We start from the raw sequence: 26081 nt of genomic DNA, 5'->3' as shown, positions 1-26081 counted from the left end.
CAAATTTGTACATTACAATTATCTATGGAATCCACAGCTGGGCAAGAAAATTGTTTTATTCCTCTCAGTTGTTTCTCTATCCCATTGTATAGTAATGAAATGACCACTTCATCCCAGTCCCACAGTGACAAATAAAGTTTACAAAAGCAGAAACAAGTGGTTAAATTCCTCACAGCAAGAACGCCATTACCCTATTCTTATCTCACCTGCAGGCCACTAGGATCTCACAGACATTCCGAGCAAAGGTCAGGACCCTTAAGGGATGCCTGGTACCATATTACATTTCTTTGGCATCACAGGGGAGTTATGTGTAAATTATTACACGGTCTGAACACTCTGGCGGAAGTGTCACTTTTGACTGGGTTAGACCAGGCAGTGACACAGTGCCATCAGGTTGGGCTGGCTGTTTCCTTTGTTGTATAGAAGCTTTTGGTTTCCTGATATCCCGTTGTCAATCGCTGGCCTGTATTTCAGTGTTTGTGAAGTCCTTCTCAGAAAGTCCACGGCTGTGCCTATATGTCAAAGAATGTTCTTAAATTTTCCTCTAGCAGTTTCAAAGTATCAGGTCTTTAAATTTTTTTAAATTATTTTGTTTTATGTGTATGGGTATTTCGCCTGCATGTATGTCTGTGCACCACACGGATGCCTGCTGCCAGTGGAGCCTGGTAGAGAGCATCAGATTCCCTGGAATTGGAGTTTACAGAAGGTTGTGAGCTGCCATGTGGGTGCTGGGAACTGAACCCAGGTCCTCTGTTAGAGCAGCCAGTGCTCATAGATTTTCTCCGTGGTTGTACTATGCTTGTGGCATCTCTAACATCTTGGGGTCTCTGTTGAAACTTAGGTTTCACCTTTCCAGCTTTATACAATTGTGTCTCAGTGCCTCCCTGCAGGAAAACTGCACACATTTGCAGAGTCTCTACAGCTACAGCACAAGGCTCAATGGTCCTGTCATACTTCTATCTCCCTTAACTTGCAATGCCACATGCTGTCAGCTTCAGCTGTCATCTGGTCCTTTTGATCCAAGTGGCAATAGTTTCGGTATCCCTTCAAGGTGATCCTGGAGACTCCTTATTTTGGAGCAGGGAACTCGTGTGGCACGATTCTATTCACACACACACTTCTTTTTAAATGAATTCACACTTTCACAAGTTTAGATTTTTTTTGACATATGGTGTCTTGCCCTTAGGATACCCTTTCCTATAGTACAGAGTATGAAGATGCTTTGTGTCTTTCCTCCCCCTTTCTCTGCAACTTTAAACTCAACCAGTGCTCCTCTACCACACTGTACAATTTAAAAACATCTTTCTGCTCTCTCACGATAGATCTGAACAAGAGCAGTAAGAGCTGGGATTACAGGAGTGCGTGGCATTTTGTTTCATTCTTGAAATAATTTACTTTTAAATCTAGACAGCATCAGTGATATAACGAAATCAAGACAGGTCAAAAAACAAAACAAAACAAAACAAAGCCGAAAAACAAAGCACTGTAGGCTGTTCTTGAAGGCAGGTATTTCTTATTCAGTGTGACTGATCGTAGGTTATTATTGAGTAATGAACGTTGAACTCCCTGACACTGGGTGACTAGAGGTTTTGTCTAATGTCTAAAACTGTAATTTCTCACGGATTAGCATTGCTGACATTTACAAAGGTAGTCTTGGCCAGTATCCATTTTCAGTCTGGGTTCTGGGGCGGATAAGGGGGCGTGCTCAGCGCCACGGCCCGGCCCACCGGTGCGTTGGTTGGTGGAGTCTCGCCGAAGCCACGCCCCTCTGGTCAGCCGCCATAGAGGGCGTATGGATGGGACTTCCCTGGGAGGGCTGCGGCGCCCCCGCCCCCCCCCCCCGCACGCAGCTCCGCGCACGCGCACGCGCGCCTCCACGGCCGGGTCGCGGCTGGAGTGAGGAATCGCTCTGTGGAGCAGCGGAGCTACCGCGCTGCTTCCACAGCTGCTGAGGAGGGGAGCATGTCTGCAACTCGAGCCAAGAAAGTGAAGATGGCCACCAAATCGTGCCCCGAGTGCGACCAACAGGTGGGCCGGACCGGGCCGGCGCGAGCGGGCGGGCGGGCGGCAGGGCGGGCGGCCGTTGCTCGGCGGCGGTTGGCGGTGCGCGGCGGCCCGCGCCGGGCGGGGACGGCGGGGGTCTGGAAGCGGGCCCCCGGCGCTACCCCTTGTGGTCCCCGGCCGCCCGCGGCCCCCTGTCGCCCCGGATGGCTTTGTTCGCCGTTGGGGGGAGTGCTGTGCGGGTGCTCAGCTGTCGCCCCCGCCACTTGGGTGGCAGCATCAAGCAGACAAAAGGACAGTAATGGTGCTAACTTTTTGCAAATTTGTGGACTTCCGGGACACCGCAGTAAAACCGGTTTTGATGGGTGATTTCGAGTCCTTCCATTACGTTGTTAACGGAACGCGATCGAATGAAGCCGGCGTTGAGGCTCTTCCTGTCGGCGTGCGCCCTACCCTACTCGTGCTATTTACTGTTGTAAATTGACATGTCTGCTTCCAGATTTTTAAAAGAATACCCATGCGGGTTCGTGAATTTGAAACGAGTCTTGTCTAGATGGAATTCATGGAGTCATAGCTCTAATTTTTTAAAATACAATCTCTTTCCTACACTTTAGCACGCCTTATTCTTATTACAGTGTAATGAACTAAAACTCGCTCAATTAAAACCATCCTTAAGGCCCCTCATACCAGCTTGCAGATCTGGGTATACTTCTTTTTTTTCACTGAATGGATCTTTCCAAAATGACTACCGCTCTCTCCTCCCCTCCCCCTTCCTTTTCATTCTCTCTGGAGTATTTGAAATGGGCGGAGACTTAAGCTGATTTTAATATATTACATAGGGCGCGTTCTTGTAGGTTTATCGAATCTTTAAACAAAAAGTGTTTAATGGTTTATAGGCAATGGTAAAAACGCTGACCAGGGAAAGTTGTACAAGTAGAGAGTTGATAGAGCTCTACCAGTATGCAATATAGAAACAGTCATGTTTTCCAAAATGAGTGTTACCTGCATTCTTTCCACCGAACTAAATTTTAAAACTTGGACTTTGTGATCAGTCTGTTGGCACATTACTTCAATGTTTCAATAATGCCCAGTTAAGGCTTATATAATATGAATTATGTATTCCGTTTCCCTGTAAATCCTTTTCTTGTTTTACTTGGCATAAAGTAATTTTTTGGAGGGAGGGGAAATACCTGTTTTTAGCACCCTGTTTTTTGGGCGAAATACCTGTTTTTAGTATCCTGGTTAGGTGCTAGTGAGATCGCTCAGCAGGTAAAGGTGTTTTCTGCTCAAGCCTGATCATCTGGGATAGACTCCGCAGAACCCATGTAAAGGCAGGAGAGAACTGGCTGCACAAAGTTGCCCTATGACCTCTACATGCCTGCTGTGATGATAATACAAACCACTGAGAAAAGCAAACAAACCAAAAAGCCGGGGCTGAAAGGAGAGCAGAAGACAGTAAACATACATGTTGGAGTCCTTGAGACTGCTCAGCAGAACAGAGTTTTATTTGAAAAGATAGACAAATACACATGTATCTTTTTCCATTTTAATTTTGTACATATGTGTGTTCCTTTGTGGGAGTCAGGACAGCCTGTGGCAGTCTGCTCTCTCCTACCATCACTTAAGGTTTACAGGATTGGAATTTAAATTTGGCAGCAGGTGCACTAACACTCTGAGCCGTTTCCAAGGCCCCACATGCATTCCTTAATGTAAAATCAGCCCTATCTTGATTTGTTTTGGTTGCAATAATAAAATACCGTTAACAAAATGCTAAAAATAATAGCATTAATCTGTTTTTTCATAGTTCTGATAAAAGTTCAAGGTTCTAGTGGTTTCTAGTGAGGGTTTTCTTGGCTTGTAGATGCTAGGCTGTGTCCTTATGTGGCAAAAACTGCATGCTCTAGTCTAATTAAGGTCACCAATCCCGTTAGGAGTATACCACTTCACTGAAACTCAAGTATCTTTTGAAAAGCCTTACTTGGAAATACCATCACAGTGGGGTTTAGGGATTCAGTGTGTAAATTTTGGACAGTGGGTACAATTTAGTCTTTTATAAACTAGTACATTGGTTTTGGTTTGTTTTCTCTTTTAGTCTTAGTACTGAACAGAATATACATGATGGCGAATGAGTTTGGGTGATTTCTCAGTGGTAGGGTTTAAATCCAGATCCTTGAACCCTTTGCTGATTTTTTTTCTCAAATAATAGTAATTGAGTTGAAAGTAATAGGTTAATTTTAGTTTTCTAATTACTTAAAAAGTAGAAGCTTGCCTGACAGTTTGGTGGTACACACCTTTAATCTCAGCACTTTGGAGGCAGAGGCAGGCGGATCTCTGTGAGTTCAAGACCAGCTTGGTCCACTGAGCCAGTTCTAGGACAGCCAGGGTAGTTACACATCAAAACCTTGTCTGGAGGGGAAAAAAAAGAAGTCTTTAGTTTTATACTAGGAAAAAAATTATAGTTAAGTAATTTTTTAAACAAAACACCAGAATCTTGCCAAGATTTCGAAGTTATTGCATGAATATTGAATTAGATTTTTGTATATAGTTTATAAATATAAATGTCAAATCTTTAAAGTGAGATTTCTCCAGTTGATTAGATAGGCCAGTTAAAAAAACTGGTACAAGGAAACAGAAAGCTAGATTTTTAGTAGCTTTTAACATCTCTTATGTAGGCCCTTAAATATAACTTTTAAACTGTGTTCTACACTTTCATGAAGGTCTCATTCAGTAACTAGAAAATTACTAAATTGTTTTAGGTATATTACTATTCAAGATATTTGGCAGTTTCCTCTTTTTTTCCAAGTGTATTTTTGGCTTTGCTTTCATTTTAAACAAGTATTGTTTCCCATGTACATGTCACATGTAGTGAGTGTGTGCTGTCTCTGATCTGTTTGGCACTGAAGACTCTCAGTCCTCTCATTTAGATCCATAGGAGATGTCTGAAATCTCAGACAATGCTAAACCTATCTATACTGTGTTTTTGCATATGAACACATACCAATAATGGAATTTATAAATTAGGCATAAACAATCAATAGCTGATAATTAAACAGAGCAATTAGAACAATATAGTCTAATAAAAGCTCTGTGATATCTTGTGAATGAGAATTCCTGAGATGAAACTGTTTACAAAGGCTGGTTGTGCCGGGTGTTGGTGGTGCACACCTTTAATCCCAGCACTCGGGAGGCAGAGTCAGGCGGATCGCTGTGAGTTCGAGGCCAGCCTGGTCTTCAGAGCGAGTGCCAGGATAGGCACTCGAGAAACCAAATAAAATAAAATAAAATAAAAATAAAACAAAGCTGGTTGATTAAAACCTCAGTTATGTGGGGAGGATGGAATGGTACAGGCCCAGTCGCAATGTGAGCTATCTTTAGCACACAAATAGCCTTTCTCTGCCTTGCTCTGTGTCAAAGGACCTAAATCCAAAAAGATAAAAAGCTTTTGGGATGAATTAACTTAAAACTCTAATTTTCCACCAAAGAGCTAAAAGCTTTATCAGACAGCATCTGAGGCCTATAGTGAAGATTTCTCCACTTTGCTGTGACTTCCTTCTTCATGTTTCCACCAGTGTATTTGAGAAGTGCTTTGATCTGTGACTCTTTGTTCTATTACTGTAAAAACTTCATGGAACTGCTTTCATGAGAACATAAAATTTGAGGTAACCTACATCTGTTCTAGGCTTTGGTTACATTTAACGCCATCATAAACTCTGTGTTACTCCTTTTGATGTAAGTGCTGTGTTTTTGATCAACAACCTCAATCTCTTTGTAAATATCCTTTGCCATTTTTATCCTTCTTATTGATTTTGGGTAACTAAAATCTCAGAAAGCAAAAATAATGAGAGTTCTATAAATGAGTTTTCTGTATTGGTTTTGGCTATTTTAGGGATAAAAAAAATGAATGAAATACTGTGGTGCCTAAATCTCTTTTCTGCCTTCCTTCCTTCCTTCCGTCCTTCCTTCCTTTCTTCTAAAACTTTTTCCATCCTGGACAATTTCTAGTCCAAAGTCTAGCAGCGCTGTCATTTTTATATCTGTAGGGTTTTTTTTTAATGCACAAATATTTATTGAATGTCTATTTTGTATTAGACATGAATCTAGACACCAGTAATGTGACATTGAGCAAATAGGTAGCCGACCCCATTTTTCCCTTTTCTCTTTAAATACTTTTCAAAGAATGAATTGATAAATAAAAATCCTAGTAAACAATACTTTGTATTTTCCCCATTAATACAGTAGAACTTAAATTATTATCTTAATGCAAGCTGAAATTTAAGCGGTGTTTTGGGCATTTGTATAAAATTCCCCAGCACTATAACTTAACGAGGCTAACATTATTCAAATTGTCCAACCTGGTTTTTGTAGAATCTGGTTGTGTTTTTTTTTTGGTTTTGTTTTAAATTTCTGGGGCAGGAGTTGAGAGGACATTCCGCTTTTAAACAGGACTTTAGAATGCATTAGCTCCAACATAGAAAGTGTCTTGAGTGCAACTCATTAATGAAAAACCATTTCATCATTTGAATTAGTCAGTGGGCACCTGGGTCTCAAAACCAATCCTCACCTGTTAATTATGGAAACAGATTTCTATGATTTTATTTTCTTCATATTTTTCCTTTGGTGGTATTCAGTGTTGAACTCAGGCAAGGCTCTACCACTGAGCCATTACATTCTCAACTAACCTTGGACTGATTGTATAGTCCAGGAGGGCCTTGAACTTGTGATCTCCCTGCCTTAGCCTCCTGTGCTAGGGTTATAAGACCACATCTATGGGACCTACTGTCATTCTCTCCTTTTTTAATTAATTGGTCAATTAAATTGGGAGGGAGAGGCAGAAAAATCAATAATTCAAGGATAGCTTTTGCTATATATAGCAAGGCCAGTCTAGGCCACATGAGACCCTTTCTTAACATAGCTAAAAACAGGGCAGCTGAGGTAGGTGGTTCAGTGGGTGAAGGCATAATTCTTGTAAATATTTGTGGGGTATAACAAGCAGTGGGCAAGCCTTACACCTTGAGTTTGAAGCCAATGAAAAGTAGGAGAGGATACACCACAACCTTACAGTGCCCCTACTTCTCTCTCCTACACACATACACAACAATAATAATAGTAATACATTTTTAAAAATGAAAAGAGCCAGTGTTCAGTACTCTCCCCTCCCCCCAATACAGGGTCTCACTATGTACTCCTGGCTGTCCTGGAGTTCACTCTGTAGACCAGGCTGGCCTCAAACTCACAGAGATCTGCCTCTCTTTGCCTCCTGAGTTCTGGGATTAAAGGCGTGTGCTAACATTCCGGGCCCAGCGTGCAGTACTTTAAGGCAAAAAAGCAGCTGGACAGTTGTCCTGCTGTCCTGTTAATAACCCTCAGTTGTTTAGGCTCTACTCAGTTTTGATCCATTTCTTGTTTTGTCATTCTCTGAAATGCAGCTGATCTAATTTTTCAGTTTCCTTTCTCATTCTTACAGCTGAGTCTCACAATCTTCTATTTGCATTATTTAACCATTCCCCTTTTCTCAATTTGCTATAAACTTCTGTTAGTGTAACAATATAGGAAATGCTGCCTTTTCCCCTTGCCTGGCTCTGATCTGTTAAGTTTTCTGTCGGTCATTCACATGTACACACACTTACATTGCATTTAGTATTTATCATATTGGTCCATAAGATATTTCTGTGTCATAAGTCCTAGGAAAATGAGAATGTTTGTGAAATGATGACTATCTCAAAGAGGTTTTCATTTAATCTGTGGGTCTTCAAGACTCCATGAGTACTGAGAAATTTAACATGGGAGAAGAGTAATCCAATTTTTCTTTTTTTCCTGCAGATTCCTGTTGCATGTAAATCATGTCCCTGTGGTTACATATTTATTAGCAGAAAACTACTAAATGCAAAACATTCAGAGAAATCACCATCTTCTACAGGTAATTGTAAAAATTAAACACAACAGCTTAGCTCTTGAAAACCAGCTTGTGACATGGGTTCATTTCACTTAGAGGTGAACTTCCTTAGAATATTGATAGTTTGTAACACAGTTCTAATTTATTTGTATCTATATAAAGTTTATTTAAAAACAATAAAAATGACTTAAGAATGACAGTTGATAGTAAGTGAAGGACAGCTTATAGGCTACCATTTTGATGGTTCTTCTGTGGGGTGCCCAGTCTCACCACCATCTCATCTCCCTTGCTATTCTTGTCTCCACTGCTGCTTGTTGTTACTGTCCTGTCGGTGGAATCACAGTATGTAAGACTTTTTGTCTGGCCTCTGTCACTGAACAAAGTATTTAACATTTACTTTGTTTTTGTTGCTCAGTAGTATTCCTTGTATGGATATGCCACCATTTATCACTTCACCTATTGGTGGGCCACTGCATTTATTTACCTAGGCTTTTCAAGACAGGGTTTCTCTGTGTAGCTTTGGAGCCTATCCTGGCACTCGCTCTGAGACCAGGCTGGCCTTGAATTCACAGAGATCTGCCTGCCTCTGCCATCTGAGCACTGGGATTAAAGGCGTGCACCAAGCCGACACCACAACCAGCCTGTCTTAATTTTTTTTTTTTTTCCTTTCACAATGCTGGTAAAATTTGTAATAACTTTGGAAGTTTTGGATTTTTATTATAATTTTCCAAGATTATAATTAAATCATTTCCCCTTCCTTTTCCTCCATCCCTTCCCTGTACAATCCCTTGTTCTTTCTCAATTCCTAACCTTTTTTTCTTTACTTGTTGTTGCGTATAGGTGTTCGTATGTGAGACTATTCTTAAATATATAAACACAGCCTGCTCAGTCCATATATATAAATTTATGTATGTGTTTTCAAGCCTGACCATATGATGTTAGATAACTAATTGACACGCCCCTCCTTGAGGAATAGTTTCTCTCACTCTCAGTATTCCTTATTGTTGTCTAGGGTTGAGGCCTCATGAACTTCTTTTTCCATGCTAGCATATCTACTGATTTCATCCCTGTCAGATCTTGTCTAGGCACACCATAAGCCATGCTGGTGAGAGTTCATGGGTGTAGTTTCTCTGACATTTCTAAGAGACACACTCCCACAGCAAAGTTCTTGTTCCTCTGGCTCTTAGAATCTTTCTATCCCTCTTTGCTCGACGATCTCTGAGCCTTAGGTGCAGAAGTTGTGTTGTAGATGTATCAGTTGGTGGATCTGGGCTCCACAACTCTGCATTTTAATTGGTTATGGTTTTCTGCAGTGGTTTCTGTTTCAAAGAGAAGGTTTGTGGTTTTTGTTTTGTTATAAAGGGTAAAGTTTTGTTTTTTGCCTGTTTTTTTTTTTTTTGAGACAGGATTTCTCTGTGTAACCACCCAGGCTGTCCTGGAACTCACTTGTAGAACAGGCTGTCTGTCCTTGAACTCTCAGAGATCTGCCTACCTCTGCCTCCTGAGTGCTGGGATTAAAAGCGTTGTGCCACCTCCACCCAGCTACATTTGAAAAATGTAATTGATGCATAATTCTTGTAAATATTTGTGGGGTATAACAAGCATTTGAGTCATATGTAATGTACATGGCCAGGGTTATTAGTGTTTGCATCTCCTCCAACACTTACTACATCTGTTGTTGGAGCTTCAGAGTCTTCTAGTTACTAGAAATACATGGTCAGTTATTGCAGACTGTAGTTACCAATCTATGCCATAGAACACTAGAATTATTCCTTCTGTCAAATTTTATTTTGGTATGTGTTACTTATCCTATTTTTATTCCTTTGCTTTGTGCCTTCCCATACTATTCCAGAACCGTGAGTGACAATGTACAATATTGTTGTTCTGTCCTTGCTTTATTTCATTTACTGTGATGCTCTTTGTGATGGCTTATCGTCGTTGTCAGCTTTATGGGATTGAAAATCACCTAGGAAACGTGTCGCTGGGCATGTGTGAGGGCTTTTCCAGAGAGTTTTAACTGAGGAGGAAAGGTCCACACTGAATGTGGACAGCTCCATTCTGAGTGCTGTGGTCCTAGATGAATGGAAAGGGGGAAGGGAGTTGAGTTCTAGTATTCTCTCTGCTTCCTTACTGCAGGCACAGTGTAACCAGCTGCCTCACGTTCCTGCTACTGTGCAGTTAATATATCTTCTGATCCTGTTGCATTGCTACAAATGCTAGACTCCCCCTCCCCCTCCCTCCCTCCCTCTCTTCCTCCCTCCTTCCATCCCTCCTCTCTGTCTCTCTGTCTCTCTGTCTCTCTGTCTCTCTGTCTCTCTGTCTCTCTCTCTCTCTCTCTCTCTCTCTCTTTCTTTCTCTCTTTCTTGACAGGGTTTCTTTGTGTAGCCCTGGATGGCCTAGAATTGGCTTTGTAGACCAAACTGGCCTAGAACTCAGAGATCTGCCTGCCTTCACATCCCAAATGTTAGAATGTGCCACTACTGACTAGCCTGATTTCAGTTTTGTTTTGTTTTGTTTTTAGAGATATTAAGTATATAGTCTTCTGTCTGCATGTACCCTGCAGGCCAGAAGAGGGCACTAGATCTAATTATAGATGGTTGTGAGCCACCATGAGGTTGCTGGGAATTGAACTCAGGACCTCTGGAAGAGCAACCAGAGCTCTTAACCTCTGAGCCATCTTTCCATCCCCCCCATTTCAGTTTTAATAGCTGAATAATATTCACAAATGCTAGGGTGTGTGTGTGTGTGTGTGTGTGTGTGTGTGTGTGTGTGTGTGTATGAGAGAGAGAGAGAGAGAGAGAAAGAGAGAAAGAGAAGAGAAATATTGTGATTTTCTTCACTAGTTTATGTGTTGGTGAACACTTAGGTTGATTCCAAGATGTGGAGAGTCATTTTTGTACATGATTTTGGAGTAAACATGGGAGTTCAGGCAACTCTTCTATGTGTTCATTCTGTTTGCTTTGTATGTATACCTAACAATGGAGTTTATTGAGTTACATATGATACTTATAGCTTGCTAAAATATACATTGTTTTCCATATCGGTTATTCTGTTTTTATAAACATGTCAAAATATGACTGTAAACACAAAGATCTAACTCTCACCTCAAAAACAGAGAGTTTATTCTGATGCCAAATGATTGACAGTGGCCCAGCAACACAGATTTAGATGACCTCAAATTTCATGTTTCAAAATGGTAACAGCTTGATGAATTTTAAAAAGTAGCAGAACAAAAAAGATACAAACTAAGGCACTTTTCAAATACATTAGAAGAAACAGGAGGTTAAAGCAAAGTGGGGAAAGCACTACTGTAAGTCCCTGATGCTATTTGATGACACTCTGAGATTTTTGTTTGGTGGAAGCTAGTGCACTTTTAATACATTCCAAAAGATTTTGCCTTATAATCACAAGGATAAAAAGATAACCTAGAATAAATTGTAATTAGGCTCTGGACCTGCAGCCTTCCAACCTTTCCACAGTTGTTGAACTTCTTTCTATTCAGTTGATCTGCCTTGCACAACATTCACTGGAAAGTGTGAATTTTTTCAGGACCTTTAATTCACAGTACTTACAGGACAGTCCTAGACAGAGCCTTTTCATAACCCAATCTTAAAGCAATTGTTAGAAGTTTTAAGTGTACTTAACCTAATATCTGGAGTTCTTTTTAAATAGGCATGCAAACTTAATGAGTCTTAATTGTTTATAAAATTATGTGATTTTTTTTTTTTTTTTTTTTGGTTTTTTGAGACAGGGTTTTTCTGTGGCTTTGGAGGCTGTCCTGGAACTAGCTCCTGTAGACCAGGTTGGTCTCGAACTCACAGAGATCCGCCTGTCTCTGCCTCCTGAGTGCTGGGATTAAAGGCGTGCGCCACCACCGCCCAGCCGAGAATTGTGTGAATTTTTAAGGCAACATATTGAAATAGCAAATGTTAACAACCATATGTCGTGTGTAGGAGATTGGTTAAAATACATCTTATAGAGAACAATATGTACTAGGTAGAATGATAATTTTTATGTACTGACCATGGAAAACTTTTCAAAGCACTGTTGTGTGGTGGCATATGTCTTTAATCCTAGCCTTCAGCACTGGGGAGTGCAAAATATGTATAAATGATCTATTATATAAAGTGAGGAATTTTTAAATGTTTAAAATGAATTTTGGTGAAAGGAAGGGAGATAAGCCTTATAAATAAAGGGTATTAAGAAATGATCAGTGGTCAATGAGATGGCTCCATGTGTTAGGCATTTGTTGTCAAGCTCCACAGTCTGAACATGATCCCCAGACCCAGATGGTGGAAGGAAAGAACCAGCTTGCATGAGTTGTCCTCTGATCTGCACCATGGCACATTTGCGCATGCACACAGAAACACACAAAATAAATACAGTAATACAAAATGCTTTGTGCAGGAACCTAGAACCTTAGATAGTAATTCTTTGACATATTTCCAAATGAGATACATGTTACAGTTTTGTATGAAATAGGTAAGTTTTTTTGCTTGTTTGTCTGTTATTTTTTTCTTTTAAATAACCTATTTATTTATTTATTTATTGTGTATGCAACATTCTGCTTCCATGTATATCTGCACACCAAAAGAGGGCATCAGATCTCATAACAGATGGTTGTGAGCCACCATGTGGCTGCTGGGAATTGAACTTAGGACCTCTGGAAGAGCAGTCGGTGCTCTTAACCTCTGAGTCATCTCTCCAGCCCCATTTTAAATAACCTTAATTCAGGGGGCTGGAGATATGGATCAGCAGTTAAGAACACTGACTACTCTCCCAGAGGACCTGGGTTTAATTCTCAGCATCCATATGAGTCTCACAACCATCTGTAACTTTAGTTCCAAGGGTTCCAGCACTTTTTTCTGTCCTCTGGGGGCACTGTATGCATGTGGTACATAGAAATACATTTGGGCAAAACACTTGTACACATAAATTAATAATGTAAAAATTCTTACTAAGTCAGAATTTAATTCCAAGTTGAATGGTTGACTGAGAGTTTAAAAAGTATCCTTAAAGAGGTAGAGATGTAGATTAGTGGGAGAAATCCTGCCTTGAATACACAAGGCTTTAGGTTTAATGCCTGTCACTATTGTTTAAAATTTTGTTGTTACTATTTTGCATGTATGTGTGTCTGTGTGCCCATGTGCTACATAGAGCGTGGAAGTCAGGAGTCGGGGCAGCAAATGTCATTACCCACTGACTATTTTACCCCCCACCCCCAACACACAAGCTTTGCAATTAAACTTGAAATTAAGGCTATTGCTATGTAGGCCCTGCTGACCTAGAATGTGATGTTAGCACAGAATGGTCCCAGTCTTCAAAGTGCTAGCTAGCATTTATAGGCCTGCACCACTATATTCAGGACTGAAAAGATCACTTTAAAAGAGGAATTAATGGAAGCAATGTCTTTCTTAAAATTGTGAATCTGTACCAAATCTGTTTACTTACTTGTATGTGTCAGACATATGTCATGGCATGCATGTAAGAAGACTACATGCCAAAATTGGTTCTCTTCCAGCAGAGATCAAAGTACTCCTCTCCACTGAGCCATCTCACCCTCCATGGAGTAGTTCTGAATCAACTATTTAGCTCATTACTAAGGGAAGTATTGAGCAACTCAGTTTGTTCTGTATCTTTAAGTTTTATTTTACAGATGTAGATTCTCATCAGAGGTGCCATTTTACTGTATCTGTAAAAAAAAAAAAAATACTGGCTGTATCTTTTTTTCCTTTCTAGAATCTTAATTATAAAACGTGTAGAAGAAAATATAAGTGAATTCTAAGGCCAATGAGCAAATCAAAAAAAAAAAATCTTAAAATGATAAGTTCACTTTAATTCAAGAGAAAGCGATCCAGTGCTCTGGAGGCCAAAATGTGCAGTCATACTTTCCTTTGGGCTTCCAGCTGACAAATAATGACAAGAAGACTTATTATTAGTTATGAGAGCTTGGCCTTTAGCTTAGGCTTATTCCCAAGTAGCTCTTTATAACTTAACCTGTTTTTTTAATCTAAATTCTGTCACGTGGCTTGGTTACCTTGACTTCTTCAGTGTCTCGCTGGCATTTCTCATATGCCTAGATTCATCCCATAGTGTCTCTCTGCCTGGAAGTCCTGCCTAGTCTCTCTGGCCAGCTGTTGGCCATTCAGCTCTTTATTAAACCAATCACAGTGACACATCTTTCCACAGTATAAACAAAAATTCCTCAACAATGGTGGGAAGATTGAGAGTTACAGGCCAGCCACCCTTGACCTTCAAGAACAGTGTTCTTAGCCTTGTTAATAAAATAACTTAAATACATACTCAGAAGCAAGTTCAAGGACTGTTTTTATTAGGGGTTGAGAGGAAAAACACAGGGTAAGCTGTAAACCAGTAGCTTGGTTGTTTTTATGTCTCCTGTGCAGTTTTTGCATTGTGATTGGGATTTCTTTCTGCCACACTCTCAAGATAATTGTATATGCATTCTATCTCTGCTGCCCCCTCCTGTGTGTGTGTGTGTGTGTGTGTGTGTGTGTGTGTGTGTGTGTGTGTGTATTTTAATCACATGTGTTTCTATTTCTGAAATTTCTCAGAAGTTGTTTCATACCTAGAAAGTTCTAGAAAAAAACCCACCATGTGTATTTCCTATGTCCCACTGTGACATTAACACTAATGGTTTGCAGTGTTTTCTTTCAGGGTTGGGGTGTAACTCAGTGGTAGAAACTTTACCTGGCATGCATACATGCATACATATAAAAAAGTTTTTTTTTTTTAAAAAACATTTTATTTATTATGTATACAATGTTCTGTCTGCATGTGTGCCTGCAGGCCAGAAGAGGGCACCAGATCTCATTATAGATGGTTGTGAGCCACCATGTGGTTGGTTGCTGGGAATTGAAATCAGGATCTCTGGAAGAGTAGTCAGTGCTTTTAACCTCTGAGCCATCTCTCCAGCCCTATACAAGTCTTCTACTTGAAAGCCCTAGGCTTCTACTATTTGGGGGCAGTTTTTACTTTCCTTTTAAAAATTAGCTATTTTTTAAAGATAGTGTTGAATGTATCCTGAGTTCAACTTATGACCACTTTGTAACCAAAGGTGGCCTTCAACTCCTCAGGCTATCAAGCATCTGAGATGAGGAGTGGTGCTGGGGGTCACACCTGGCTTCTTGTGCATTCCAGGCAAACACACACTCTATCAACCAAGCTGCCCTTTCTTTTTTCCTTCTCTTTGTTATTCTGAGTACTTTCTGGATGATACTTTGCATTGGTAAGGTAGTGACTGTAGTTATTTGCTTAGAGAGGAAGGGTGAAGGACTGGGCTCCTTTTTCACAGCAAAGATAGGGCTGTCATACTTCTGACAAGGTAATTTTTGCATCTCTGTGTATTCCATAAACATTCCCAGCAGGAAGAAAATGGAAGGGCAGAAGAGTAAAGAGACATACCAGCCACGTTTAAAGAAAAACCTTTCTGGAAACCTTACCAGTTCCACTAAATGTGTTTGTCATAGCTAGTTTTCCTGGCACCTTCCTTGCAAAAGAGTATGTAGTAGCTTGTTAACAGCTGTCAGGCTGGGTGTGGTGTAGAACACTTTTAATCCCAGCCCTGGGAAAGCAGAGGCAGGCAGATATTTCTGTGTTCCAGGACAGCCAGGGCTACAGTATAATGACCCTTTCTTAAAACAAACAAAGCCCAAACAACACCCTCCAATAAATAACAGTTCTCTCATAGGTATGCCACAGGTTTATTGGGTGTTTTCTTCATTTTCTGTCATTATATTAGTTTTTTTGTTGCTGAAACAAAATATTTGATAAGAAGCATTAAGGGATGGGGGCTTTTTGGGCTTACAGTTGTAAGAGACACAGTCCATGATGACTGGGAAGGCATGGTAAATTCGAGGGTGAGGTCAGGAAACAGTAAATAGGAAGTGGACCCCACAGTAATCCACTTTCCCAGCAAGACTCCACCTCCTAAGTGTTCCACAGCTTTCCAGAAGAGAAGTTAGATACCAAGTATTCAAACACATGAACTTACAAGAGACATTTCACAATCAGCATACAATGTTCTGACCCTGGCACCTATATGCTCATGAGCATGTCAGTATGGAAAATGCATTTATTCCAACTTTGTAAGTCTTCATAGTGTTTAACAATCCTAGCATTGTTCAAAAGCCAAATTGTCTGCTAAGACTCCAGAGTCTATTAACTGAACCCCTGTTAAAATTAAAAAAAAAAAAAGGATGAAACAAAAAATAAAGCGTTACAGACATACAGTATACAATGACATAGTACACATTGCAAAAGGGAGAAATGAGGGCTGAGCAAGGAAGGATCAGACCGAAGCAAGACTGAAACCCTTCAGGGAAAGCACCAAATCCTAAGCTGTATGTCTGGCATCTGAAGCTGGTGAAGGAGTCATCTGAGCTCCAAAGGGCTTGCATAACCTTGCCCTTCTATCTCTGTCACCTGTAGCTCATGCAGCCTCTCACTTGGACTTACTCTACCGCATGCCTGCAGTTTTCTTTACAGGAGTTCTAGTGACCTGGGGTCTCTATTGGAACTCAGGCTTTAACTTCCAAGGTTAATGTAATGGTGTCTTGGTGCCTGTTAACTCTGCCTGGCCTTAGTGGCTTTCTGGAACATTGGCACAAGCTTTCATAAGCACCTTCCTTTTGCATTTTTCATTCTTGCAAAACTAGTATCATGTGGATGACAATGCCAGGTCCCACTGCCAGTTTAAGATATAGCCTGACTCCCTTGGACTAGAGTTTTATTTACCTCCATGCCTTTGAAATTGAATCTGAGAAAGCATTGTCTTAGGCAGCATTCCCAGTTCAGTCTTGACCCATTTAAGTGAATTTGGGTTTTTCACAAGATGGGTCCTTTAACAAGATGGTGAGGTCTTGCCCTCTGCCACCTTTCCTGATCCATTGCAGACTATGAGGTATCTTTCTAGTGACATCAATTTCTAACAAAGATGCTTATCTGAACCATCATTGTCTTACAACTTTAAGCCACATTCCTTTCCTCTAAGAACTGTGCATTTTCATATCTGCTTCATGTGTTCTCTCCCTGTAGACTGGTTCCATGGCCTGAATGTTACTCTGCTTAGGATTTCCTTGAGAAATTTATCTATTAGTCTTGAATTCAGTCTTGCTCGGCATCTCTGTATAGATGCAGAATGTAGCCAGATTCTTTGCTACAACTTAACAAACATAACTTCCAACTCAGTTCCCAATAGAGTCCTTTCTCCCCTCTGAAAGATTGGGATCTTTCAAACTGCCACCAAAATAGCCTGTTAATCTGTCTGTTCTAGTAGGGCTCATCTAGTCTGCAGCTCCACACTCCTCTGTGTTTTCCCTGCAGATCAGTTCCAAATGCTTGAGAATCACATGGTTAAGTTATCCACTGTGTGTGTGTGTGTGTGTGTGTGTGTGTGTGTGTGTGTGTGTGTGTGAGTGAGTGTCCCTTTATAAAGGGAGTCTCTCTGTATAGCTCAGACTGGATTTGAAATTTCCACCCCCCTCTTTTTTTTTTTTTTGGTTTTTCGAGACAGGGTTTTTCTGTGTAGCTTCAGAGCCCATCCTGGCACTCGCTCTGGAGACCAGGCTGGCCTCCAACTCACAGAGATCGCCTGCCTCTGCCTCCTGAGTGCTGGGATTAGAGGCGTGCGCCACCAACGCCTGGCCACCTTTTCCCCTTTTACCATTGTGATTTTAGGTATTTGGGGAATTTGCTTTCTGGTTTTTGAAGTTAGATATAGTGAAGTAAAAAAAAAAAAATTAATCTAACATTTTGGTTTGGCATAGGAAGCTTCTTGCAGTAATGAAATCACTGTATTAGTAAAGTTCCTGGGTTTGGTTTACTCCATTTATGGAACAAAATTCTATTACAGCAATGATTACCTTACATTTTGTGTGGTTTAAGTGAAAATTCCTTATTTTCTGTGCTTCAAAACCATGTTGTGTGGTTGCTCTGTGGGTGGTTTTTATTGTAACCTTTGTTAGGCCTAAGGCCAATTTTGCTTCTACATATTTGACATACATAGTTCAATCTGTAATTTAGGTAAGGGGTAGGAAGCCATTGGTTCCCCCCCTTCCATGTATTTCACTATGTTAAACTTGGAAATGTGAAGAAAAAAAGCAGAGAGGTTGTTGTGGAGTTGTTTAAACTTACAAGGGCTGAAATTGGAGTTGCCAAATGACGAAATTTGTTTTCTCTTACAAGATTTTTCCTACCTACTGAATTCTGTTGTTTCTTTGTTCTGTGTGAGGGAGATAATGGCTATAGTCTTACAAAAGTACAAAATATTCCAGAAAGTGTGCCTGCTTTCCAGAAAGTCAAAGGGAAGTGATGGAAAGTTGGGCAGACAGTTGTTGTGAAGCCCTAAAATAAATCACTTTTATTCATCCATACAGAAAACAAGCACGAGGCCAAGAGGAGGCGGACAGAGAGAGTTAGGAGAGAGAAGATAAATTCTACAGTAAATAAAGATTTAGAAAACAGAAAGAGATCTCGAAGTAACAGCCATTCAGATCATATCAGACGAGGAAGAGGAAGACCTAAAAGTACAGCTGCCAAAAAACATGAGGAAGAAAGAGGTATGATCGAGCCCAGCAGCCGCTTTTCAGTAATAAATCGGTAATAGATCATAATTAGATAATACTAGTCAATATGTTAAATGCTTTGAGCTCTTAGACTTTTACAATTCATAGTTTGTGAATTGTTGGGGGGGGGCTTTTTTTTTTCCTTTTTTCATTGCAGTACCAGGTTTTGAGCCCAGGCCAGATAAACCTCTACTACTGAGCTACACTCTCAGCTGTTACAGTTTTAGTTTTAAAATGAAAACAAAACAAAACAAATTCTTACTAGAAACCTGAAGTCTTAGCATTAGGTAAAATCCACATTGATTTAAACTGGTGGTAACAAAGTTCAAAGACAAATGTATATATATATCGCGTTTTTCAGATATAAATAAAATGATTGTACCTTTTTAAAAAACACAGGTCTAAGCAGTTATTTTAAACTTTTACTGTGGATTTAAAACATTTTTTAAAAAGTGACATTGGCATGCATTTTTTGGGGGGGGAGGCGGTTCGAGACCGGGTTTCTCTGCGGCTTTGGAGGCTGTCCTGGAACTAGCTCTTGTAGACCAGGCTGATCTCAAACTCACAGAGATCAGCCTGCCTCTGCCTCTGTCTCCCAAGTGCTGGGACTAAAGGCATGCGCCACCACTGCCCAGTTTGGCATGCATTTTTTTAGTTGCTCTTTAGGAAGTATGTATGCGTGCTACATAACTGGCTTTTGCAAAGTTAGCTGTGTTCTTGATCCAAAGTATGTTTTTTTCTCCCCTTACAGGTCTTTTTCTTTTGATCAGTAGTGTTTGTATTCATAACTGATTTCTAGACTTCTGCTAGAACTTCTGCTTCTCTTTTTCTGTTATTTATACATTTTTTAAAAGGTTTATCATGGAAAATTTCAACATATACAAGAGCAAGAAGTAGCTAGATGGTGGTGGCACACATCTTTAATCCCAACAGAGACAGATGTAAGTTTCAGACCAGTCTGATCTACAGAGTGAGTTCTAGGACAGCCAGGGCTACACAGAGAAATACTGTCTCAGTAAGACCCCGCTTCCCAAAAGAGTAAGAAGAATGATATAATGAACCCCTGTAATACTTCTGTGAAATTGAGACGTTGAAGCCAATGATTAGTGGAGTCGGGTAGCTGCTCTTTATATTTGCTTAGAACCGTCAGCTAAAACAGTTTCATCCTCAGTGAAATAAATTTATAATTGTTATTTGTTAGTTATGCTTTACATATCTTTGGATATTTTATTTTAGATATACAAATATAAATACAAATGGTATTTGAGACACATAATTATTCATGGTTTCTCTGGTATATAGCTGTCTCTAGCTTTTACCATAATGAAAAGTATCTTGATATTGTGCCATTAAGGAAATAAAGCTTGTGTCATAATGAAATATTGTATAAGGCTTCACTTAGGTATTCCTCACTTCTTTGAGTAATCTTACTCTTTCCTTTTTTATACTCTTCCAGCCACTTTGAGTTATGCCTGTTTTTTTTTAGCAATAGGGTCATCAGAAAATCTTATTTGAAAGACTGCTTTAGAATAGAAACTGGGCAAGAAAAAAAGTACTACTTGGTTAGAAAACAGAACATTGTTTTCAGTTGAAGTAAAGGGAATACAGCTGAAAAAAGTGGGGAAGGATTCCTTCTGATTTTGAGATTAAAGAAAGGCAACAGTTGGGGAAATAGGCTGTGTTGTTGAGCACATCTGTATACTATATATACAGTATTGAAAATTATTTTATTGTTACTTGAAAAAGGAAGCATTTATTTGGCAGTGAATATTTTTCAGATATTTTCTGTTTAAGAATATTTTTGGCTGGGAGGAGTGGTGCATGCCTTTGATCCCAGCACGTGGGAGACAGACAGGTGAATCTCTGTTTTCTAAGAAAGCCTTGTTCCCCCTAACCCCCAGTTCTGGAGCTTGACCAGGGCCTTTTGTATGGTAGGCAAGTATATTCTACAGAACTAATCCCCAGAAACCAAGTTATTAAAAACATTTTTTTTTCTTTTTTTGCTTTTGATAAAGATTTCAGGAATTTTTAGGGTATAATCTGGCTCCTCCTTCCCTTTTTAAAAAGACGGCATCTTGCCAGAGGTCTCTAACCAAGTCCTCTAACTCAAGATCTTCCTGTATTAGCCTCCCAGGAGCTGGGAATATGGGTATATCCCATCATGTCTAGAATAAAATGGAATCTTTTATGTATATTGGGACCTCAGAAAACTTTTTCTGTAAAGAGCCCAAATGTAAAGTTTCTCTGTCTCAACTGCTGAACTCCAGAAAGCAGCTGTGAGCAGTGTGTGAGTGAAGCAATCTGTGTTGTAGTAAAACCAGGAGGGTGATAGAGTTCATTGGTTTCGAAATATAACACAGCTGGGGATGTCCATGTATTTCATAAAAAACCCGTCAGGAATGTTTTGTAGGCTAGGCAGCCTGTTTAGCTTAATTGATTCTGTCTGTATTGGTCCCTTGTTCTTCAGGAACTTGAAAATCTTGAAGTAAGCGTAATTTTAAGTTAAGATTTAACCTGAACACATGAATTAAAAACTTGACACTGTATAAAAATATTTTAATTGACTTTATTGCTTTCTATTTTGGGGGAAAAAAAGATAAGGAAAAGGAGAAAATGGAAAAGGAAAGTCCTCTACCCACCAAGTTGATGCTTTGAAAAAGAAGAGAAAAAGCAGTTTTGGTGTAGAGTACGCCAGACAATGATAAGGGCAAGGGGAATTAAAAAGAAAAAAGCTCAGGGAGACTAAGATTGAGCATAGTAACTGCTGAGTTCTCTAACTGGGCTTCTGTATTTCAGGTAAGAGACCAGAAGTGGTCTTCCTAGGGAACTGGAAAAGCTCAGGAGAAAAGACCTACAGTAAACACACTGTTACTTAGGAGTTTACAGAGATGCACCTAGTAGATCATAACTGCAGTCAGGTCTCACATAGTCATATGCTGCTTCTAATCGACTTTCTTTTATACTTTTAATATAAAATCACCAGAAATTACCAAGATCTCTAGAAGAAAGCATTCAGTATAAAAGGTTGAGAATAAATAAAAAGGAGAAAAGATAATGGGGAGAGAAAAAGTATTTTTTTAGGGAAAGGAAATGAAGTGTTAATATCCTTAATAAGAAAAAGATGCTGCCCCTGCAGGAGGAGCAAGATGACACCTGAGAGGCAGTGCAGGGGCAAAGACAAAACACGCCTAGAAAATAGTCTTCAAGGATCACTTCAAAATACGAAAGTCTCCAAAACATGTGTGTCACAAAATGAAAAGAAGAAAGACTCCAGAAGTATAGAAATAGGAAGAGATGGAGAAGATAAGAGACTTCAAGGACCAATTTGAAAATCTAACATCTATAGTTTCAAAAAAAAAAAAAAAAAAGGAATGTAGAAGATGGAAGACAAGGAAATGGTTGGTGAATACCAGAAATCTCTCCAAACCTGAAAGGCTAAAAGAGCCCCTGAAATTTCCAGCCCAGTGAAAGGTCAAAAATTAGAACAAAGCATATCATCTCTGTTTGGTTAAAGGAAAAAAAAATGCTTAGGCTTCTTAGACAAAAAGAATAATCAAAATATTTGAGTAAGTACAGTGGAATACTGACTAGTAAGGAAGAGACTGCTTCTGTATGAACAGCATTAAGCAAGTTTTAAAACACAGAAGAAAGCTACACACAGTATATGATTGTCATTTAAGTTTAAGAAAAAAACAAAACCCATTGTGTTACAAATCAAGGCAGTGTGAATAGTGAGGGAGTGATTGGGGAAAACACAAGGAATCTTGTGGAATGAAGGAGGGTTTCTGTATTGTATTAGCTACTTTTCTGTTGCTGCGATAAACACTACGACTAAAAGCACCATACAGAAGAGTTTGTTTGGACTTAGGCTCCCAGAGTGCTAGGAGCATCATGGTGGACAAGTGTGGCAGGCAGAGAACTCACACCCTCACCTTCGTGCTTGAAGCAGAGAGAGCAAAGGAAGTAGGCAAGACTTTTAAATCTCAGTGTCATACTTCTTCAAGACTACCTCAACTAAATCTCCCCAAAACAGCTGAGAACCAAGTATTCAAATACCCAAGACAGGCATTTTTTCAGTCAAAACAACACACGTCTTGATTAATATTTGGGTTGCATGAATATATGCATCTGTCAGAACACATTTAGATTCTAAAAGATTTGTGCATTATTTTACAACATGTAAATTTAACAGTAATTTAAAAAATAACTTGAGGTTTGGATTTTCCTAACAGTGATAGCAGTAATCAGAAGACAGTTTATTTCATTAATAATTCTAAGGGGAAATTACAAATCTTTTCAACCAAACTGCAACTTACTGTGAAAATAGACTAATGATACTTTGTGATATTCAGGGTTTCAAAAAATATGCTACCCATACTCCTTTCTGAGGAAGCTACTGAAAGTCGCACACACCACAAAGAAGAAGAGACCCAAGAAAGAATCCTGGGATCTAGGACAAAGAGCAGCCAACTCCAGAGAGATGGAGAACCTTCTTTTGAAGAAGAATCACAGATGATAATTGTCCTGTAATCCCAGAGAGCAGCCATTTCAGATGAAGCAGATTGGGAGACGTGAAGAGATCTTTCCATGAAGATAAAATGAAATGTGAACATCCTGAAAGATTTGTACAACTGGAATGGAGTTTGAGCTGGATTAAAAACGAGAACTAAGCAAATAAAACAATCAGTTGAGGCTGTGAAATGCTCAGCAGGTAAAGGCCCTTGCTGCCATGCCTGACCGCCTGACTTTGATCTTTGAAACCCACATGGAAGGAGAGAACAGAGTCTCAGCTAGCCAACCATGGTCTCCACCCGTGTGCATTGTCACACGTGTGCACACTGGTGGACTCAAGCATACACATAGAGTTAAATGAATAGGATATTTCAGAGAAAGTAGTACTTTAAAAAAAGTAAAATTAACTATATAGTCATAATGTAGAAATTGAAGACTAAAATTGATGTTACTAAAATTGTGACTTAAGAGTAAGAAGATGAAGGGATATGCAGAGTGTTTGAGACCACAAGATATGCAAAACAGTAAACTACCCAGATTTTGTAAAGTAGAATGTGATGATGCAGAAACTGAAGAAGTGGGCACATCATGTAACTGCTACATAGATGCAGATCTGTTTTTATGAAAACAGGAAAGAGCAGCTCAGTGGGAAGTAGTTGGAAATCAGGGATGTACATATAGGGATGCATTTTTTAAAAACAAGTTTTTAAAATGAATTGGCCAGATTATATGCATGCTTAACTTTGATTCACATAGCAAAGTATTAAGACAAAATTAGAATTGTAAAATATGAAAAATTTGGAACATAAACACAAAGATGATATTTTAGCTGGTTTATGACTTTGGGGATTTTTCTCTTGCTTCATTTTCAAGCTTTCTACTTTGTGGTTTGCATTTGCTATTAGGTGGAGAAAACTGACAATTAAAAAGTTGGTTATCATTTCTGTAGTGAGGCTAAAATGAAAATGTTAATATATTCAGAAAATTATTATTGATGTTCAGAAGGGAATATCTTCTAGGATGAAAAATTAATTTTGACAAAGATAGTTCATAATAGTGAAGGGAAAGGAAAATGTGATATTTTTACAGAAAATTTGTGATATTAGAAAATGAATAGAATTATAGTCTCCACTTCAAAAGTTTGTGTCATTTAAAAAACCTAGTTCAATAGAATTACATATATTTGTCATTTAAATAAATACTTGAAAGCCTCAAAAATGTTGTTAAATGACTGTGTCTGCACCTTTGTATTAAGATTTCCCTTTTTCTTTTAACAGAAAAACAGGAAAAGGAAATTGACATCTATGCTAACCTCTCTGATGAAAAGGCTTTCGTGTTTTCAGTCGCCTTGGCAGAAATAAATAGAAAAATTATCAATCAAAGACTTATTCTCTGATATTTGTCTGCAAAGTGTGTTGACACTTACTTCAGGATTACATCAGCAAATTCTCAAAAACAGTTCTGGACTCTCAGGCGCATTCTGACTGTATGAATGAGGGCCATTGATTGTTTTTTCTCTGTTACTTAGTCGGGTGCCACACTTTGGGAGCAAAGCTGTGGGTTTAGACTTTGCTGGGATTTCCTTGTTTACCAAGGATTATTATCAGTGTTTTGTGTTGGGATATAACTAAATGTATTTACAAAAAACTACCAAAAAAGCCCCCCAAACTGGATGGATATTTACAGACTGAAGGAGTAGAGTGAAGGCAGAAATATGAAAACTAGGGCAATTAAAATGCTTCAGAGTTTTCAGGCTTGCATCAGAGATGCAATATTTTAAGTACTGTCAAGAGAGTGACTTTTAAATATATATATATATATTTCAGGCTTTCATCATTAACAGATTACATATATACAATCCATTGACTTTTAATAAATTGGTAATTGATATTTTATTGAATGGAGAATTACGAATATAGATTATTCTGTCTTCAATTGACCTTTTTTCTTGGCCACTATTTTAATGATTTAAGGTAGGAGTTATATTTTCAGAAACTTTCTAGACAGTTTGGAAATTTGGGTGCTATATGAAGAAAAGCATTTAAGGCTGTATCATATTTCAGATATAAACACCTTGTTTTCATGAATGTTTATTTATTGGTTTTAAAAAAAAACTTTGTTATCAAGATGGTGCCTGTTAACCTAAACACAAGATATATTTATTACATGCAAAATATTTCTTAGCTACTTGTAAACAGTGATGTTTTGTCTGAATGAATGTTCATTTATACATAATTCTGGTAATTATTTAAACTGTTACTTCATCCTGGAAAAAAATAAACCTTAATATTGAAAGCAAGTAGATTAAGTAGTGTGGTATAGCTTTTTGTCATAGTGAAGTTTATACAGTATTTTAGCCAGTTTTTCCAGTGTTAAACCATGGTTCTGAAGGGCCCAGCTCCCCATTTCAGCAGCCATAGCAGTGCTTGTCTGACTTTGCCTTGGTCACTAGGAGGTCAGATGCCTGCCTCGTGGCAAGGATCCAATCAGAAGTTAGCTGGTAGTGCTATGCTTTACTGCTCTGGATGTGCTTTTGGACAAGTGCACAGCAATGACTCACAGAGCATAGCAATTGCCCTGGGAGGGCCTATGGGCTATAACAACCAGTTGACCAATCAACACAGGGCAAGCCTGTAGGCACACCAATCCTGAGCCTGTGCATACCCTAGACACTCCCCTTATGCTGTCCTATAAGATCTCTTATGTCGTGGCTTTGCGCTGTGTTTCCTAGCCGTCTGTCATGGTGGATGGATGAAAGGCCCAAGCTAACATGGGGTTAGCTCTTTAAACAACTGCAATAAAGCCTCTTGCTGTTTGCATCAAGTTTCCGCCTCTGCCCAGTGATTGGGGTCGTGGTCCTGGACCGAGATCCTGGGGGCCTGAGCCTCCGGGGGTCTTTCAGTTCCGTGTGCTTCCTGCATGTTGACACACCAATGCACTGATTAATCCCTTCACACTTGCAACATGGCCTCCTTTCATTCTCTCTTCCCCAGTCTGCTTGTAATTCCCATAGCTGCTTTGGGGAAACGAGTCATTCATTGTTTAGTGAACTTTTTTTTTTTTAAAGATTAATTTTATTATTAGTGTGTGTG

The 26081-nt window shown here is 39.3% G+C and overlaps 1 protein-coding gene across 4 annotated transcripts; it reads left to right on the top strand.

The window, feature by feature from the left end:
* Nucleotides 1-1842: 1842 nt before the first annotated feature.
* On the top strand, nucleotides 1843-25293 carry C3H16orf87 (chromosome 3 C16orf87 homolog). 4 transcript variants are annotated; one of them, XR_003483466.2, is made up of 5 exons: nucleotides 1847-2028; nucleotides 7822-7918; nucleotides 18289-18471; nucleotides 22830-23188; nucleotides 24267-24366. XR_003483466.2 is itself a non-coding variant. In XM_027406307.2 (4 exons), exons 1-4 carry the CDS (start codon nucleotides 1963-1965, stop codon nucleotides 24286-24288), a joined length of 408 nt encoding a protein of 135 aa, XP_027262108.1. In that variant the 5' UTR covers nucleotides 1850-1962; the 3' UTR covers nucleotides 24289-25291. The 4 variants fall into 4 exon arrangements, 3 of the variants coding, with proteins under 3 accessions (XP_035298461.1, XP_027262108.1, XP_027262107.1); XM_027406307.2 differs by lacking the exon at nucleotides 22830-23188 and having other exon boundaries at nucleotides 1850-2028; nucleotides 18289-18511; nucleotides 24267-25291; XM_027406306.2 differs by lacking the exon at nucleotides 22830-23188 and having other exon boundaries at nucleotides 1851-2028; nucleotides 24267-25293.
* The last annotated feature ends 788 nt before the right edge of the window (nucleotides 25294-26081 follow it).

The sequence above is a fragment of the Cricetulus griseus genome, chromosome 3 (assembly GCF_003668045.3).
Source record: "Cricetulus griseus strain 17A/GY chromosome 3, alternate assembly CriGri-PICRH-1.0, whole genome shotgun sequence".
NCBI classification, from domain to species: Eukaryota; Metazoa; Chordata; class Mammalia; order Rodentia; family Cricetidae; genus Cricetulus; species Cricetulus griseus.
Note: the sequence above shows the minus strand (reverse complement) of the source record. Positions and strands in the feature narration are given on the sequence as shown.